Genomic DNA, 20,126 nt, shown 5'->3' on the forward strand with positions numbered 1-20,126 from the left:
GGGTAAATATTGTAAGCACTACAGTCTCAACTTAAATAAAATCCCCAAGAGTGACTTGGGGTTTTAATACTACTTTGTATAAGCAACCAGAAGCAATCTGATTCTTTTTTCTCAGTCTCTAGCCTGGATTCTTCATTGAAATACCAGGAATGTCAGAGCTGATGTCCAAAGCTCTGAATTTGGAGCCTAGCTCCTTTGATTCTTGCCAGGGCAGACAGTAGACGATACCAATTCTTACATGTTTGTTTAGCACCATATACTGTCATTATGATCCAGTTGAGTGTGCTGGTATGTATGTGTGCCCTCACGCTTCATTTGACAGGGTGTGAGCAGGTGACTGCCCATCTCTAGGGGAGATGTGCTGAGTCTGACATTTGAGCGTGTGTCCATCTAAAAGCTAAACAAAGCCAGGCAAACAATTCAGCTTGTGGCTGAAGTTTTCCCTTAGCTAATCACAATAATACTGGCAAGCATGATGCAACCAGAATAGCATTTATTTTAAGTGCATGAATGTACTTGAATACCTGCTGGTGCTGTGGCCCTGGAAAAGATGTTGCAGGAGGAGGTAGCGAGGGAGGGAAGACAAGGCTGGCAATGGAAAAGGCATCAGTCACCCAAATAATTCGCTGTGATTTTGCTGCCATGGCAAATCTTTCTGGGTGTGTATTGCTGCCTCTTATCTATGTTAAAGGTGAAAAAAACCCCTAAAAAAAAATCCCTGACTTGGTCATTCAAAAAAATTCAGAAATGAAGTGGTAAGCTCCTATTTAACTGTAATATACAGTATTTAATCCTATTTCCTCCCATTTAATCCTGGAGAAGCAGCAAAACAAATTCATGTCCAGAGTAATGTAGATGTTTATAAACTAGTACTTAATCTCATCCTTGTCCTTTATAATTTGGATTAAAGTTAGCATTATGTTTTGAATATTCCTCTCAAATGCAAGACCATATATTTCCTTACAATCAAAAACAAGTTAGAAAGGAGGCCTTAGTTGCCATGGGTAAAAGTGCTTTTTTTAATAAAACAAACAAACAAACCAAAAAACAACAAAAAAATCCCCCAAAACAAACAAACAAACCAAAAAAAACCCCACCTAAACCAGAACGCACCCCAACAATTTACTGGAGCTGGTAGAATTAGCTGTTACTCTGTGACTTGTTTAATAAAAATACCTGAGTTACTGTCAGATCTTGTACAATACTGCACTAACTAGAACTCACTCATATACTGACAGAAGACAGGCAGGGTACTGTGAGTTTTCTATAGGATGCAGATTTTTTTTCTAAATATTCCAATATAGATGTCTAGTAGACATTAGGTCTTTACAGACTGAGAAGATCTGGAAAAAGAGTAGGTTGTGCTGTGGGAATCATCCCTGGCTTGAAATGTGCCTTACAACAGTTGTAGCTACTGGGTTGCAACTGTCTCAGGGTTAGAGCAATTTCTTGATGAATAATTGTTTTGTCTGACTCTTTCCTATTGCAGTTCTTACCTAGCAGTCCCTGTGGATGTTGATCAGGCTTTTGCTTTGTTTTGTTTTGAGGGTTTTTTTGGTGTGTGTATTTTTTTTTTTTTTTCTAGGCTGGTCTTCTACCTTTGCTCTTAACTCAGAATGAGTAAACAGAAGCTTTGTCCTCCTCCAAGGCCAAATTCAAATGTCTGTACTTGCATTTGATATGTCTTGCAAGCCAAAACACAGATAGTTTGAACAAAACTCTTTTGTAGGAATCTCTATGGCCACACACTGAAAAGATCTAGTTTAGTTTCATTTCTTTTGCCCTACACTTTTTCTTTTTCTTTTTTTTTTTTTTTTTTTTTTAAAAAAAGCCAGATTCCTTGAAGAAACTAAACTTCTTTTTTTCCAGTACAAAATCTTGGGGCTGAGGAAGATGCTCCTTTCTCCCCTCCTTTGTCTTACCTGTCCACCTTGTTGCCTCTTGAATATTCTAGCTGAGCAGATGCTCTGGCCAGCAGGGATGCTGTGGGATCAAAGGCGAGATAAACTAGCAGTTACATGTCAGTTGAAGCCTAGCTGTTAGTGGTAGGTAGAGAGTATGAACTTCAGCCCAGGGGTTCATATGTATAATAGCTTTCAGTGCATGCTAAGTAGTTTTTTGCCATAATTGTTTGTATTATTTCATAGGTGTGGGGAATATACTCACTGGGTTTTGGACCAAGGCTTAATTCTTCCAAAGAGACTTCAAAACAATCAAAAAAACCCAAACACCCAAAAAAAGGAAAGGGAGAAGCATGAGTGAGCACTCTAGACCAATCTAGACAAGTTCAGCATTAATGTCTGTTCTGGTCATAATTGTGTTAAATTTTTGCTTCTCTGCTGGAGGAAATATGAACACTTTCTTGTACTTGAATATAATTCTTCAGGCTTTGTGTTGAACTACAAGCCCTCTCATATTCTCCCCTAAGCTTTAGTTTGCTTTGTTTAAAGCAATTCAGCCATTGAATTGCTGTTTAAATGGTGACTGTGACAGAACTGGCAATTTTTTAAATTGTATTATTGCTTTTGTCCTAATTGTAGTTGCTTCTTTAAAGCACGAGGTAATCCAAGAGGCAGATATCCTTCCCAGATGCTGATCTGTAGTGAGATGGGTGAAAAAGTTGTTTGCTGATGACGAAGTACACCTGTAACTATGACGCAGGAGTAATTAATGATACTTACATATTAACTACATGTAATATGTATGGGGTCAAAGTGCATTTGGTTGAGTGATCAGCATGATTTTATGCACATACGTGATGAAGGTGTCTGAAGGTCATGGTTCCTGTAAGGAATCAGCAGTCTTGACGATTGTACCTGGGAACACGTCACCTTGTAGTAAGGTAAATGTTTCTTTGCTACAGATTTAATAGAAACAAAATCTTGAAAACTGGAAAGGTTGGGGTTTTTTATAAAGATATTTGATTAGGAAACTATTTTTCTATATGATTCTGTGATTCTGTGAAACATAAAAATTTAAACATTCTGAATGAGTGCCACCAGGGGGAAGGTGTGTGAGGTGGCTGAGGTGGTTTAATGGCTATTTGCTGTCACCATCAGGCAGGAATCTTCTGGCTGCACAGTTTTCTCTCCTCTTGCCAGTTCTGGTGTTGGCTAGAAAGACCCTTTGCTGGTCAAATTAATCTTGCTGTGCTGGTAGAAAACTCCCTCTTCTTTTCCCAACTGTGAGTGCGGTGGTGTTGGTGGGAGTGCCTGGGGAAACCCAGGGAGAGGAGGAGTACTGAGTCATCATTCTGGTAGTGGCCATATACTAGATCGGTACAGAAGAGCTCATGTTATTTCAGCTTTAGAAAAGGTAACTCAATTTTCATACAATGGGAGAAAATGGTTGCCTAGTGAAAGCTTGAAAAAATCAAACTGATAGAAAAATTTAGAGTTATGCTGTAGCAAACTCTGTCATGGTCAGGAATTTAAGTAAGATGTAGAGTATGAGGAGATAGTTATGGATAACTTTTCTGGTATCATTCTTTCCTATTTGAACTCTTTTATTTTATATGGTAACAAAACTCTGTCACAAGGTTTAAACCAATCTTTTATTTTAGTATTTTAAGTTAAAATGTGTGGTATTCCATATCTGTCAAATATCTGTATTCCTTCTTGCATTCTGAAAACAAAGGAAATGGGTCGATTGGGTTGGTGGAGAGGAATTAGAGGAAATTGCAGACTATTTGTGGAGATTGGGATATTGCTAGAAACATCTGTAAGTCTATGTAGAGCTGTTTTTTCATTGCTGAATTTGCTTATGGGTCTTCCAAGCTTTAGTAAAAGTGGAAGTTGCTGGCTAATGTTGTGAATTACCTGACTAGGTAACCTGGTATTGAAGTAACATGAGACTAAATTTAAATCTAATAAGGAAACTCTCAAAAGAAATGTGAATGTTAATGAGTATTGACTAGTTGAACAAGAATTCATGTTTGTGCTGCAACACAGAAATTAGTTTTCAGATTTTGAGATATCTGAGCACACTGATGTAAAAGCAGATGATCCCAAAAAGGATCCCTTGTCATCAAAATGTTACCAAAATAACAGTAAGAACTGATTGCAGCTGGAGAAGTACTTCCTAGGTTTTGATTCTGAAAAAAAGAAAATCTCACTGCTACAGTTGCCAAACTGGAAAGCGGAGAGAAATGTCATCGAGATCTCTGGCTCCTGTTCTGCCAAGTACATTGAAATATATGTAAATGCAAATATAATATTAAGGTTTTGCAGTGTCAAGCAAGTGAAAAATTAGAAGCTGGAATTAAGGGTAATTTTCTCCAGTGGCATGTGTATGTTGTGATGGCCTTTCAGGTTTTTTTTCAGACATCCCCTTTCACTTGTGGATATTGCTCAAGTGGGTGAGTTCCTATTACTTTTAGGAGTGGGGATTTGTGAAGAAAGGGATATTTTGGTATTAAAACCATGAAATACAACCCAGGAGAATAAAATTGTATTTCTGCTTTTGCCAGAAAATGCTTAGCAGATGATCTGAACATGATTTTTCAGATAGCATTGAAAATGTCATATTTGAGTGTGATGGTTTGCTGTCAGGAATCTGGTTTGTAGAAATTGAAAACATGGCTGCTCTGGAAGTCTGTGGGGAACTGTGATGGTGACATGAAATATTGTAAAATGCTAATTACTCAAAAAACCCCCCACCAAACCCCCAAGCTGTAGCTCTTAATTTCATGCTAAATGAGTATTATTTAGCATGCCCAAATACTAATTGAGGAGAATAAAAATAAAAGTTACAGCCAGTGAATTCTGTTTGTGCCGTGCACTCGGTGATACAGGGGAAAAACCCCACAGTTCTATAGTGAAAGTTTGTATCAAATGTATATAAAAGGATAAATTATTGTGTTCAGCGTAGCTACAACAGGGATGTTAAGGGTACAATAAGTTTTCAGTGCGCTGGAGCTAAGATCAGACTATAATTTTGATATTCAGTGGTGAAGAGTACAAAGGTGTGTGCTTGACTTTGAAAGGACTGAAAGCCTCAGCGTAGTTGTTTTTAGTGTTTTAGAAAACAAAGCTAAAATAATAAAGCCTACCATATCAAATCTCTATGACTCCCTCCCTGGGACTAATAGTGTTGGAATGACCAATTGAAAAATGGAGAAGCATTCTGGTTACTCCTTTTCTCAAAAAGAGACTATAGGTTGTACCTACACTAAAATGTCTTTTAAATGAGAAATTTCAAAGGACCAGACATGTTTTTCAGAGAGATTTAGCTAAGCAAAAAAAAAATACCGATTTTTTTGAGGGGGAAAAGTAAAACTTCTATGAGGTTTAGTTAGTTGTGGTCTAAGTAGATGACCATTACATAATAAAATTGTTTATTTTCTCTGGTTGCCGTCAAGAGATGTTCTTGTCTTCTCTTTCTCTTGGCAGGTTTTTTCACCAAGGGATTTGGAATTTGTCACGTTCCTCCTCTCCTTTTCCAGTCAAACCAAATTTTTGTATTTTTACAAGCCTTTTGCCATCTTGAGGGCATGTTCCAGATGTGCCAGGATTTTAAATAGTAGCGCTGCCATTAATTGTCTGATTGTTTCATCCTTTTGGGCCTGAAGTTAGGCACAACATTGTTTCCTTTGTACAGTAATGAATGCTTTCTTTCTGCCACTGGTGTCAGCTTCTGGTATCACATTAAGCTAGCAGAACTATTTGCAGGAGAATTCTTTTATTGTGATTTGGAAGATGGCAAAGGCTTACTCAAGGAGTTACACTGAGCCTTTCTGCTGTCAGATTGGCACCAAGTGCCTAAGCTGCTCTGAGCTTATCATCCTCTGTTTGCTGGTATTATCCATGGGGAAGACTATTCTTTCTTCTCTACAGGCACTCTGCTTGGAAAAGCTGGACGTTTTTCTGTAGCTTTATGGGATTTCCAGGCATATGGTAGGAGTTACTGGATCGAACAACTGTACAGTGTAGGCTGAGGAAGACCAGCTCTTCTAGAAAGAGCTAGATCTACTGCAGAGACCTTCTGCACTATGTGGCCACAGCCTTTCTCTGAGATATCTGATGGGCCAACTGGCCAGGCATAGTTGCTCAAATGCATCCCAAAAGTGCCCAATTTAGTTAATGCACATGATCCAGCTCTGACGTACCTGAGTAATAGACATGAATTCCCTGAAACAGAGGTTATACTGTGTGAAGATGCTTGAAGCTTTTGCCTGGATAGAGATATGACAGTGCTAATTACAGGGTTTGACTGCTGTGGAGCAGCCTTTTGATACGGGTTAGTTTACTAAGAAATTCTGTTACTACTCCGCACATACATTCGTGTAAAGGACTGAAGCATTAGGAAGGCTCATGGCTAGCTTTGGCTGCACACAGGAGGTGATCAGGTGATAACCTCTGCATGATTTTTTGCCTGTATGTTTTGTTTGGAGGTGTTCATGAGACAGTAACAGCTTAGTCAGTTCTAAATGGTTTCTGGATTGAGATTTTTTTTTGAGTGTAACAGTGGTGGTCTGCTCACCCACCACGTCATGTCAGAAGGATGCTTCATTTACCTTATTGCATGATCTGTTTCCAGCAAAAGTGCTGAACTTTTTTAATCTCAGGAAGGTGTTGGGAAAACTTGAAACTTTAAATCTAGTTCTGTATGAAAGAATCCCTTCTACGTGGTGTGTTTTGTGGTGAGGAAATAAAGATGACCTCTTGCTGAAGTCCCTTATAGTTTGAGTTCCCCCCCCAAAATCTGGCACTTGCAAGTGGGGAGGGTATAGCCAACAGAAGACTCGGCGCTTGCCCAAAAATTTTTATATCTTGAGTAGAAGCTGGCATCTTACTGATGCATGATTTTGAGATATTATGAGTTTGGGGTGTGGGGTGTGTGTGTGTTTAAATATTTATTCATTGGATTTTACCTTAGAAAGGGATTTTAGGGCAGAAGACAAGCTCTATTTTTGATACATTACATTGGCTTTGTAGTACCCTGAACTTTCACACTTTGATAAGTTTACCACTAAAACCAACAGAAAACAGCCAAGGAACCGAACCTTTGTGGCAACAAGTAAACTGAGTAAACTTCAGGGTTACTGTTTCAATCTGGGAATGTCATTGAGTTGAAAACTGGTAAATACAGTGAAATACAATTAGAAGGGACATTCTCCTACTCTGTGTTTTCTAATTGGTTTTATAAGGTGATAAATCATCTGCTGAGGAAGCTATCAAGCTGCAGCCTGCTCAGGCAAGCTGACCGTATTGTACAAGAGGAGTTACTTGCATTGTGAAAATCATGGAGCAAGCCAGGGCAATAGGTGTGGTCTGAAGCACTGTGGTGGCTGCATAGATCTCGAGCCCTGCTTCTGAGGGAATGGCACTGCTTTTAGAGAGGTTGATTTTAATTGGCACAGTAATGAAGAACGACATTAGCCTTCCAGAAATGTTACTGGGTGACACTAGTTGAGGTTCAAAAACTTTGGAAGGTGCTGTTGTAGAGCCTTTGGAGATCTAAATTTGTTGGAAAGGAAAAATATTTCAGTTATGATACGGCTAGTTGTAAGACAAATCACTCGGGTACCTTATTTTACCCTAGTAAAAAAGGGCCTATAAGGAACACAAAATTAGATTTGTAGACTCAGCATATATGCCATTTAGTCAACTTGAATAATCCAACCCTGCTGTATTTGAGAGTGTGTTGTGAATTTTAGCAAGAAGTTTAGTAATGATCAACTGAGTTACAATCTAAGCACATGGGCAATCAGAGAGAGCAGGTATATAATTTTATTTTTTTTCCCTGCTACTGGCTGCTGAAGATGGACTAGGGAACTAGTTCAGTCTGAGGATTGATTACGCTTTTGAAAACATGACCAATGTGCGTCACCACAATTTTGTCTCCTTTGATTTGCATTCACATTTGTCTTTTGGGAATTACTCTTTCTGTTAAATAGGGATTAAGGTTTCCTATCTTTGAGTTTGAGTATTATACAGTGCAGAAAGACTGATTTGGGAAGGATCTTGAGCAGGAAGGGGAACCCAACCAATTTAGTTCATGATATTTTCTTGTTCAAAATAATTATTGGTGTTTAAAGATACTCATTATCTATGAAATTGCAGGCTTATTTAAGGACTAATGGGTAATCTCATACATAATGGCACAGTAATGTGTGATAATCTGTTATGTAGTGACTAGAAGGGTAGTGCCAGGTGGCTTAGATATCTTTTCGAGGATGTGCCAGACCAGAATCAAAGTGTTCTTGGATTGGGATGATAGGGTAAGATTATAAGCAAGTTTGTTGCAACATGGCAGTATATGGCATTTTAAATGTCAGGAGTGAGAATTCAAAAACTTTAAAACAGCATTTCTGTTCAAAGTTTGTTTATCTTCCTTCTGAATTATGTGAAAGATGAGGTAAAAATAATTATGGTAAAAGGATATTTGCTACCAATGTTTTTATTAAGGGCTGGTATGTCAGGAGAGGACTTGTGTGGTATGAAATTGATGTCAAAATATGGGTTTTTTGAAAGGCAAAGTAGTCAGCTATTCCTGAACAGGGTTTATGTCATTATACAAATAATGTTAGCAATGAAATGTAGGTAGGTAAGGCAAAGCTATAGTATCTGAAGTAACTAGCTGGGGTGTTTTTGTGGTGTGTTTTATTGTTCTTGTTGGCTTTTTTCTTTTTTTTTTCTTTTGAGATATGGATTATTCCAGATGTAAAATCTCTGCAGATTTCAGTGCAACTCTTCTTTTTGCATCCTTGGATTACAAGCTCCTGAAGGTCTCCCTTGACATGTGGTCCTGGGTACTTCATTAGATATGATTAGGGTCTGTAAATATTGTGTGAATTCTTCAAAGACTCACCACAATCATACGGAAATTTAAGTATGGCACGCTTAATTTAATAAAGAGGGTTTTAAACTTTAACTGCTTTAGTGAAGAAATTTGTTTTAAAGGCCAAATGGTTCACCCAAAAATCCCAATGGCATAGGTCAGCCTATACTCTGACTTAAAACAGTTATTTTCCTTACACAGCAAATAACCTTCCTTTGTAACTCTAATGTTCTTTAGCTTAGTGTGAATTACATTTTTTTTAACAACACTTTATCTTAAAGTTTTTAAAAGCATATGAATTTTAGAAAGATGACTACACTAGAATGAATTATTAGTATTTTTCTGATGACTATATACAAAGAACACTACTCAACGTGTGGTTTCTTCCTTAAGGACTTTAGTCTGAGCAATCAGCATACAATAAAACACATTTAAATATTTAAAAGATATTTAAAAAAATTGTAAAAATATTATGTCCCTCATTCTGATGTTGTAAATTAGATACCTTAATGCAGAAACAGTGGAACTTGAAGATGGCCATTCCTTTTGATTTGCTTGGCTTTGGACTGTTTTTCACAAGAAAACATAGAGCCAGCACAATGCACTCTCACTTTAGATGGGCTGAAATATTTTGTGTTGCATCCTTGCTCAAGTCTCTTTTGCAAGACTAAAGTCTGTCTTTCCATTGCTGTGTGGGCCCGTAATCAGTGGGACCCAGATTTTTTTTTTTTTTTTTTTGTAGCTGGGGTTTATTAGAAAACTGGTGAGACAAAACTGCGTTCAGTGTTTCTGTGCCTATGTCTTTCTAACCAGCAATGGCCATGCTGGGAGCATTGTGCAGTTGTTGAAGCCTGACCTGGAGTGGAGTGGGCACAGGTCTGGCAGTGAGTGTGCTCTTGGCGTCTGTGCTGTGCTTGCCAATTCCCGTTGCTTCACCACCTGGCTGCTAACTTAAGGTACTTTGCAAACCTTGCTTAGACATTAAACATGAGCAGCAGGTTAGAGCTGATGTGGTGTTTTCCTGACTTTGCTGGCAGATCAATGTGGGTCTTGGTGAGTGTGCTGACAGCACTATACTTTAGTTTACTGGCTCTGAAAATGATGTAATATGAACCTAGTGTTTGGGAAGATATTTTGACATCATCAGAGAGGAGTGAAGTGCACACTTTTTTGTTAGTTATATGGGGAATTAGAAAATCGCTTTCTGTTAACATACACAAAGCAGGAAGTTACGACATCGCAGAGAGCAGCAGCCTGCTGTTTGGTAGATGACTGATATCATCTCTGCTTGCTTCTACCACTGCTAGAATTTACAGAAAATAGTAGGTGGTAATTTTCTGCGGATGCTGCACTGCTCCTAAGGATTACCAGAAATAAACTTATAACATGTGGATTAAAAGGTCCTGAGAAATCTCTTTTCTTTAGGAAATCTTCCCTTAGGTTCTACTCTTAACATGCCTGAACCGAATTCCCCTGATGTGCTCTTAGGGGAGCCATACCTGTGTTGAGAATTTGAGTTAAGCCACCTGAGACCTTACAGAACAGGGTATGCTCAGTCCTGCTTGTTGCCTTCTTGTCTTGTGGTAGCACCTGTGTGATGTGCTAGAATTAATACTTTTCTGGTACAGTTACTGCTTGTTGGCACAAGACTGTAGCAGTTGCTTTTGACAGTCTAGAACTTCTTGATTCCTCTGACTGGGATTCCAATAAAGAAGCTAAAACAAAGTCCCTTTTCTCCCTCCCTGAACTCTCTTCACCTCGTTTGAGGTGCTACATGTACGCCATGCTGATTAAAACAGGTTCTTGACATACCATTAAAAAAAGACACACATTTCTGGGCCACGATTCTCATTTAATTCTTCTTTTGGGCTTTTAAAGCTGTCCACATTTCCATCAAAACCTGCCTTTGGGGGACAAGTGATGTAAGACCTTAAGGAAACAGAGGATCCCTTTAAGCCTCTGGGACCAGCAGATGATTCCATGTGAGCTGAAGCTGAGTTAAACTTTGTGATGAACGTGAGATCATAAATTGGACACGTTAGCAGGTCAATGGCCTCAAGTGTGTGTTAGAACATACGGTGTGCTGGAACTGACTGGGAAGGAACATAATTACCATAGAATCTTCTGGTTTTTGTGAGGATTATTGGATGTTAACCTCTTATGCTTAGATACGTTGATCTCTTTGAAACAATCTCCTTTGATGTTCAAAGCATATGTTGACACCAGTTGTGTGTGGTATGAGGGACTTAACTGTGGGCTCCATACCAGAGTAATTTCTTTTTAAGGTATTTTAAATGGTGGTAATATGAGCTACTAGCTAGAAACTACACTTAAGTATTTCCTTTATCCTTGATAGGAACTTTATCCAGTTAGGGAGGGTAAAGCAACTGATGCTTCTGTGAAAATGTTCCTTTTCTTGAAATAGAAGTGAAGGGAATGGTTGCTTGAGTGTGTGTGTCTGACTTGTTCCTTTACTGCAGTGAACTTGAAACAACTTTGGCCTAGGTTATTCATGTTGGTTCTTTAAGATTTATTCATGGCTTTCAACTTCTGTGTTCAAATTGTGAAAATACACAGACGTGGTTTTCGGAGAATGTAATCTGATTCCTTGTGGCAAAAAATCACACCAGCGGTATAAGGTCCTGCTGGTTTGGGTTTTCCAAAGACACAAACCTGGTTGTGTTCCAGTTTTTCTGAGGTGATATCTGTATCTTTGACTGGTTAAACAGAGGAAGGTCACACAGCTCATTTCAGGTTGCCCTAAAACTCTAACTTGGTAGTTACATGGTAGGAATATCCTGATGAGTCTGAAAGTCAACAAGGAAGCCCGTGCTTCAAATCTGAGTGTTGGTTATAGGTGCATAGGTGTGTATCTGATGAGCAAGCTTTTCACTTGAAAGGTGAGCTGCTTTTTCTAATAGACCTCTCTGATCAACTTCAGGATAATTTAAATAGTTCAACAGTTCAGCAGTATGGCACTAACTTGTGGAACGTCTGGCATTATCTGCCACTAAGTTCAGTCATGCTGTGTGCCATAGTAGCTTTAGGAAAAAAAAAAAGTCATCTGCTTCAGACTCAGCCTAGTTATATAGTAGTCAGTCATACTGGGCATTTCATCTCTGTTAAACTGTTGAATTGTTGTCTTGTTTAAACTGGTGGAAATAACCTTTTCAGATGCAGCCTGAATCTGTGTACCATAGAATTCGTGGTTTATGGCCCAGTAGAAGGACTAATCTGCTTGCAGATCATGGAATTCAAAGCATGGCTTTTCTCTCTAACTTAGCATTCTCTCTAACTTGGCATGCTTTTCTCTCTAAATTAGAGATCTGCAGTCTGTGTGTTGATGTGTTGGATGGGGAGGAGCTAGGCCATATATTTCCAGCCAGGGGAGACTATAGAATCATAGAATGGTTTTTGGGTTGTAAATGACCTTTAACATACAGTCCAACCCCCCTGCCATGGGCAGGGACATCTTTCACCAGATCAGGTTGCTTAAAGCCCTGTCCAACCTGACCTTGAACACTTCCAGAGATGGGGCATCTACTTCTCTGGGCAACCTGTTCCCAGGGGTGGTTAAGAGCTCTCTTTTCAGTTGTTGGATAATGGCCTTGTCCCTCCCACAGTTTGTGAACACACTGGCACATGGCTTCAGCAGAAGGTGCTCAGGTAAAGAACTGCCCCACAAAGGCAGACCAAAAGTGTGTCTAGCTCCCTGTGCCCTGCAGTGGGCTAGCTGTGGACACTTGAGGGGAAGAACAGTAAGATCACAGTACAGGTGATCTTAATAATGGGCATCTTCAGCTTACCCCCCCAAAACTCTTTGGCATGGTTATAGCACCTTTTTTGGAACAAAGTAGGAAAATGTAGTGACATGTACTTTTACCAGTTGGAAGGAAGAGCCAGTGACCTGTGGTTGGCAAGTCCTCCAGGAGACCACTAGCAGTAGTCCATGAAAACAGATACAGTGGAGCAGGAGCTCTGCAGTGGTTGAAGTTCGTTTGTTTTTACAGGACACAGGACTTAGATCTGTAGTGTGACTTCTCTTGCCTTCAGAAATCCTATATATGAATGCTTCAACAAGCAAACTTTAAAAATGGAGAGAATAGTCAAGTGTAGGTTCTGCTTGTCTGGATAAGCTGTCTGATCTACTACCTTAGTGATTTGAAGTGATTGAGATACTCAGTTTAGTTTCAGATAGCCAGGCCATTTTGGTGGGTGGGGTTTTTTTGTGTTTTTTTTTTTTTTTTTTTTTTTTTTTTTTTAAACTGGACTTCCTACTTCCCACTTCTTTTGCCAGCAGAGCGCTGTTTACTGGCTCCTTCATGAGACCCTTTTAAGTGGAGGGAAACTGCTGTTGTGCTGCTGCTTGTAAACTAAATCTACTCCTTTTAGTCTTTGCTCACGGGTCATTTTTCTAAATTCTGTGGGTTTCTCTCAGGTACTTTTCCACTTTGCTTACCACTGTGTTCAGCTTTGGTTGCAGTGGTCCTAGATGAGGCCTCAGTGCTGAGTTGTGAAAACTTAATTCCCTTTCTTTCCTTAGGCAGTACTTTTATGTATACTGCAAGCTAGTGTAAGCCAGCACTGCCACCAGAAATAGCTAGTGTAAATGTCTGTGTAGTTTCTCTGTGAGCTGTACTGGGGAAGCAGATCTGTGTAAAAACCATCACTTTCTCTGTGTGTTTGGTACTGAATTGATGCCCTGGTGCAGTTTTGCAGTGACTATCACTGTCCCACCTGTGGCAACTGCAGAGCTGACATCTTTTAAACCAACAACGAATTCAGTTTACCTTAATATGTAAGGTGTGAGCTGTGGTGTTTGAGGCTTGTTATTTATACCCTCACTATATTTAACAGCCATGGCTAGAAAGGTTATGTCCTCAACAGTTTGGAGGTGGAAGGGGGCACGTGGCCGGTAGCCTCTTCAAGTATGTGGAGTCAAGAGTCTGTGGCCCTATGTTTCTCTACTCTGATTGCTCTGCAGTGCACTAGATGGTCTTCAAAAACCAGATGGGTGTGGTGTGGATAGATCTAGTTGTAATTTGTCATTTTATTGTGGAGTGGGTAATTTATTATAAATTGCTTTTCATAGCCTCTTGACAGTGCTGAAGTGATCCAGAGGTAGGATGTTGGAGCCAGGGAGATAGTGCACTTGGATCTGACCAAGTATTTTGAGCAGCTCATCTCAACCTTCATAGAGCATGCTCAGTTTCAGTCAGCCAAGTAAACTTCTGCACCCCATTGTAGGTGTCTGCCTTGATCACATGATAGGGACTCTTCATCAATTCCAGCAACACTGAGTTTGAATACTGTAAGCCAACACTTACCAGCACTGCAGCAGTGATGTAGGGTAATGTAACAGAGTATGCGTGGTGTATGCTAGCCTAAATTGTTTTCAGGGTGGAGAAATTTGGTAAGTATTGATTCTTACATTAATGAGAAACAAATTGGATGCTCTCAAACTGGGGAAATACATTGTCTGAAGACAATGTTCAAAACTTTCAAAGTATGATTTCAGTATTTATTCTGTAATAGTTACAAGCTGGTTTGTGGGAGACGTGGTGTAAATCAGTCTTGCAGAGATAGGCACATACCAAATAGCAAGTCTTCTGGGGTATAAGATGTGTTATTCTCAGAGGTTTATATCTAATTTGACCCTGTTTAACAGCGAAGGAATTGAAAAGTTACTGATTCATCACTAGTGAAGGTAGCTGATCTATAAACCAGTAACCATTTGCTTTTTGTAGCGTGTGAAACTGATTTGGGGGCAAGGGGGTACTATTCATCAGTGCATTTCTTTACACTATTTGCACATTTGTATATGCAAATATAAGCCCTACCTACACTGCAGAGACAACTGTGCAGTGATGTTTGCATACATAAAATAGGCTGTGCTCAAGGCTGTGATGAACTATATGGAGTAAAATCTGTGTAGTGTAAAACTACACAGCTGTACCATAACATTATCAGCCATGTAAATGAGTGGGATAAATACCTGCTTATGGTGCTGTTCTGTACTGGCCTTCAGCTTTAGTGTTGCAGCAAAGAAACTGTTTTTAAAAAAGAAGCTGTTACAAAGGTTCCTTGAGTAAGCATTTCTACTGTGTAATGTTAGTGTAGAGGGGGCATTGATTTTAAGTATACTTAAAATATTTGAAATATTGTTTCATAATTTTTGTGCCTGTAGCTAGAGCTTTGCAGTTTAGAATGTTAAATTACTGGGAATTTAAGCTAATTTTTTTAAATTTTTTCCTACTCTTAAAAAAAGAAAAGGTATATTAGAGCTAAGTCCACTTCATCACTTCATTTTGGGTGGAGTTGGGTGGGAAAGTGATAATAACTTTACATTTTAAAGTAGAAAATTCTTCACATTCAGAAAATACTAAACTAAGCCTGTGGAATAATACCCATTTCCCAAACTTCTGTTTTTGGGCTGACCCCTGGACTTATCTTTATTCCCCTGAGGTTTCTTTCTTCTTTTTTTTTTTTTTTTTTTATTCTTCGAAGGTATGAGTTGGGAATTTGGGACAGGTAATGAAGCTGCCAGTTGAAAAATGGTTTTCTTACTGCCATATTCTAGTTAATTAAAGGTTCAGGTCTTAGGTGAATGTTAACAGTTACTTTAAAGTAGCTGATTTTCTGGCATATTTGCAAGTGATTTTTTAACTAATAGTGCATGTGGCTGAAATCTAAAATAGTGTCTTTACATTTCTTTTGTGTGACTTTCATACTAACCTGACTGATGAACGAACGTACACTGAAGGAATTGGTAAATTGTCCACTGCCGATGGTAAAGCCTTCGCAGATCCTGAGGTTCTCCGAAGACTGACGTCCTCTGTCAGCTGTGCACTGGATGAAGCTGCTGCTGCATTGACGCGGATGAGAGCAGAGAACAATCACAATGCAGGACAAGTGGACAAGTATGTACTGATCGCTGCTTACCCCTAGCTTCCCAACTATAGGTTGTAAGTTTGTATTTTTAATTTCAAATTCAGTTAATTTTACGGTTAGTACTTGGTAATGTATCTGCTCTACTACTAGCAGAAGCAAAATTACTGATTCTGAAGGTGTAACTGCTGTCCCGTCAGGTTATTGGCTTCAAAGCGTAAGAGAAAAGTAAGAAAAAATGTTACTTTCTAATCTGCTGCTCTTCCTGTGTACTAGACAGTTTCTTTCTTTTTAAAAAATGGGTTAAATTCTTGGCTGTAGAAGAGTCGATGATAGTTCTCTAATTACTGCCTCAGCATACTTTGTTGGAAACTAATGAATCTAGTTCATTGTATTAAAAGTTGGAAGAGAATACCAATACTTACAGGGCAGCCATTTGCCCTGGGATCTTGCTCAGGAACTTAGGGGAAAATGAAACTATATTATCTGATAACTTTTTGTAACTGATAATTAATGAGGACGGCATTTAACTCCCATGATGACAGAACTGAGGATTTGTCCTACATTGTCAAAAGCTTTCTTCTACGTTGGTAATGTCAAAGCATCTTTAGGGGTCCTGAAATATTTTCTACTCTGACAAGTGATGCAAATAGTTCCTAAACTGTTGGGATGGTGTGACCACATACACTGTTGAACTTCAGATCTAGGATCAAAAATTGAAAGTCTTAAGTTTCTTTTCATATGGATGTCCTCTTGAAATTCAGACTTGGGATTTGCAAAACAAAGTGCTTACAGTAGGGGCAGTAGTCTTGAGTCATTGCTCAAAATGTAAATACAAATAGAGAACAAATATAGCTTCATTTCCTAACTGAAGCTAGAGAAATTACTTGTGGATCAAAACATGGGGAGATGAAAATATGCTGGGGAAGCATGCTTGAACATAAAAAGTAAGCATACAAGAGGTGGAAGCAGGCCAGGTGGCCCATGGGGAATATAGAGACAATGTCCAAGCATACAGGGATGTGATTAAGAAAGCCAAAGCCCACCTGGAGTTGAATCTGGCAAAGGGCATGAAAAGCAACAAGGTACACTCACTCTAGTGTATCAGCTGGAAAAAGAAGATGAGGGAAGATGTGGGCCTGCCTCAGAATGTGGCAGGGGACCTAGTGATGGGGACACAGAAGAGGAAGAGGTAGTGAATGCTGTCTTTGCCTTGGGCTTTACTGGTGAGATTTGCTTTCAGGAATCCCAAGCCCCTGAGATGAGCAGGAGGGTCTGGAGCAAGGAGGGCTTGTCCTTGATTGGTGTCAGGTCAGGGAGCATTTAAACAAGTTGGACATGGTCCAGTGGGCAAGTTCATGGGACCTGATAGGGTGCACCCATGAGTACTGAAGGAGCTGGCTGGTGTCACTGAGGCCAGTCTCAATTTATTTGAAAGGTTATGGGAAATGAGGGAGGTTCCTGAGTACTGGAAGAAAGCAAATGTCACCCTTGTCCTCAAGAAGGGCAAGAAGGAGGATCCAAGGGACTTATAGGCAGGTCAGCTTCACCTCAGTCCCTGAAAAGGTGGTGGAGCAAATCCTCCTGGAAGCTGTTTCCTAACATAGTAAGTACAAAATGATGGGAAGTAGTCAGCATGGCTTTACGAAGGGGAGATCAAGCCTGACCTGATAGCATTCTACAATGAGACGGCTATGTTGGTAGATGAGAGGAGAGCAGTAGATGCTGTTTATCATGAATTTAGCAAGTCTTTTCACACTGTATCCCACAGCATCTTGTGGGACAAGCTGATGAAATACAGACCAGGTAGGTGGGCAGTGAGGTGGATTGAAAACTGTCTTAACTACTAGGCTCAGAGTTGTTAGCAGCATGAAGTCCAGGTGAAGGCAAGTTGCTAGTGGTGTACTCCAGGGGATGATACTGGGGCTAGTACTGTTTAATGTCTTCATCAGTGACCCACGTGATGGTACAGAGCGCATCTTCAGCAAATTTGCTGATGATACAAAACTGAAAGGAGTGGTTGATGGACGAGATGGTTGTGCTGCCATTCAGAGGTGCCTTGACAAGCTGGAGAAAGGGGCCAGCAGGAATCTCGTGAAATTCAACAAAGGGAAATGCAGAGTCCTGCACCTGGGGAGGAATATCTCTGTGCATTGGTATGCATGGGGAGGGCTGAATGGCTGGAAATCGACTTTGGAGAAAAAGACCTGAGTTTCATGGTGGACAACAAGTGGAACATGAGCCAGCAATGCACCCTCAGAGCAAAGGTCAACAGCATCCTGTGCTTCATTTGGAAGAGCATCCAGGTGTCATTCTTGTCACTTGAAAATGTCTTGGAAATATCTCAAAGGGAGCCTGAGCAGGGAGCAAACTGGGAGACCTCTTGAGGTGCCCGGGTCAACTAGAATCAACTAAGAGTCTTGTTTTTAATAGCTTTTTCCCAGAGCATATTTGGTTTCACAGCAGTTCTGTATTATATGAGATGGCTTAAGGTCATCTTCTGAGAATGATGGATCTGTTTCAGGATTTGTCTCACAGGTTATGGTGTTGGGTGGCTCCCATTTCTAAAGGCTAGACAATGTGTGTGCAAAAGTGCATGAATCCCCACCCTCTCCTCCCAGCTGAACACAGGAACCTGAGCTGTAAATGCCCAGTTACCTGTGGGTTGCAGCAGGGCTGTTCGACTCACTGCTTGTTCCATGAGCACACAGCTGTCCCTTACTACCTCACAGGAGATGGTGGCAGGTTTGATAGTGTCCTGCAGCCTTTTAGTGGGATCCCATTGCTTCAGTATATGGGCTTGACTATGTAGCCAAATAACTGATATTTTGGTAAAGGTTATTATTTTGCTTAAAATACTTAGTGATTACAATGCAACTGTAAGTGATCAGATACTGGATATTCTTTTCAGGTTAGACCTCAGCTTTTATCTAGGAGCTGCTAGTACAGTTTATTTCATTTTGGGGTATATGGCAAATGAGTTCCTTTTAAAATAGAGACTTAACATAGTTTAACCATTACAGTCTTTGAAGAAGTGAAAATTGAAACTTGTGTGCTTTCCTGAGGGAACTTTGTGCTCAAGTGGATATTTTCTTCATTGTGAGTGCATTTCTTGAGTGAACTATCTTTTACAGAAGAAAACTAGAAGTTTGACATTTTTAATGAATCTGAATGTACTAGTTTTTGTTTTAAGAAATGAGCTTCCATATCTTGCAAATAAAAATATACTGATAGGAATGCCTCACATACAGTCCTTTACTCTTTATAACAGAAGGCTGTTCCTCCCTTCCCCCTCCCACCAGGGCATTAATTGTGGTTTGGTTCCCAGTAGCTGAGGACCATGATTCCTTGCATATATTTTCTAAATAAAATTATATCATCAGTTGGAGACGTGTAACTGAGTTGGTACTGAGCATGACTTGCTCTTGTTTACACTTGCGTTTAGCAGTGCTTTAACAGTTGTCTTTGCTGTTAGACTTTTTTTTTGTGCAGAAAAAGATTTAAAGGACAGGTGACTTGGTTTGAAATAAATTGAAGCTCAGCTCACCTTTTTCAAGATTTTAGTGTACTTTCCTAGGTCTCAGGGGAAATAGCTATTCTCTCTACTTCAGAGGTTGACAATGGTTAAAGATTGTAGAATTCTGAGCTTTTAGGTGCCAAGAACTTGGGGTTTGTCTTTTTCTTTCTAACTCTTAGCTTGTAATTACCTCTTACGGCTTTTTTTATGGATGAGTTAGTAGTGTTCCGTGTAGGATTTGTGGTGTTGTTGCTGTTTAAAAACCATGCAGTTCAATTGGCTTATTTCATCCGTTTGAAAACTTCTGTAATATGCTTTTAACAGTGCATGAAAGGAAACATAGTAAATGTCTGTAAGGCTCCTCTCCTTTCTTCCTTTAAGATGTCATTAGGTAAGGTAAGGATTTTTTTTTTAAATGGCTGCTTAAATTAAGAAATGGGTGTTTTCAATTAAAAGAAAAAAGCTTTGGGCTAGGGCAGAGAAAGAAATAGTCCCACTACAGGAGAGAGAACGATCAGAAGTTTCTCTTGTTGCAGTATTCAGTATTAGTGGTCTCTGTGATACTAGCCTGTTCTTTTTTTTGGCTTTAACTCTACCAGAAATTTGCCTTAGTACCTATAGTCAGTAGTTTGTTGTGGTCATAGCCTCTGTGCATCTGGCATTCCACCAAAGTGTGAATAGCATCAGTGAGGTTTACTTCTGTGTCTTGCAAACACCACAAATTACCTAGTTTTGAGCACTCTTCTCTGCATCTAGTCTATATGAGAGCTTATGTGAGTTAGCAACTGATGAGGACAAGAGCTAATTTAGATATAAGCAAAGTCTTTATCTTTGTTTCACCTATGGAAATAATGTGTATATATATACTTAAATCTGTAAGGTATATTTTCTAGTAAGGCTCAGTACTAATGTCATGAGTCTTTACTTAAAGACTTCTTCC

General features: G+C 39.5%; 1 protein-coding gene across 14 annotated transcripts in view; it reads left to right on the top strand.

Annotated features, from left to right (window-relative positions):
* The window catches only part of ANKHD1 (ankyrin repeat and KH domain containing 1), a 118,646-nt gene that overhangs the window by 27,245 nt on the left and 71,275 nt on the right, over positions 1 to 20,126 (top strand). For all 14 annotated transcript variants that reach the window (XM_075510207.1, XM_075510208.1, XM_075510203.1 and 11 more), the window contains exon 3: positions 15,545 to 15,701. In XM_075510207.1, coding sequence (XP_075366322.1) covers positions 15,545 to 15,701 — 157 coding nt within the window. The remainder of the gene's footprint in view (positions 1 to 15,544; positions 15,702 to 20,126) is intronic.

Source organism: Mycteria americana, chromosome 8, assembly GCF_035582795.1.
Source record: "Mycteria americana isolate JAX WOST 10 ecotype Jacksonville Zoo and Gardens chromosome 8, USCA_MyAme_1.0, whole genome shotgun sequence".
Classification (NCBI taxonomy): domain Eukaryota; kingdom Metazoa; phylum Chordata; class Aves; order Ciconiiformes; family Ciconiidae; genus Mycteria; species Mycteria americana.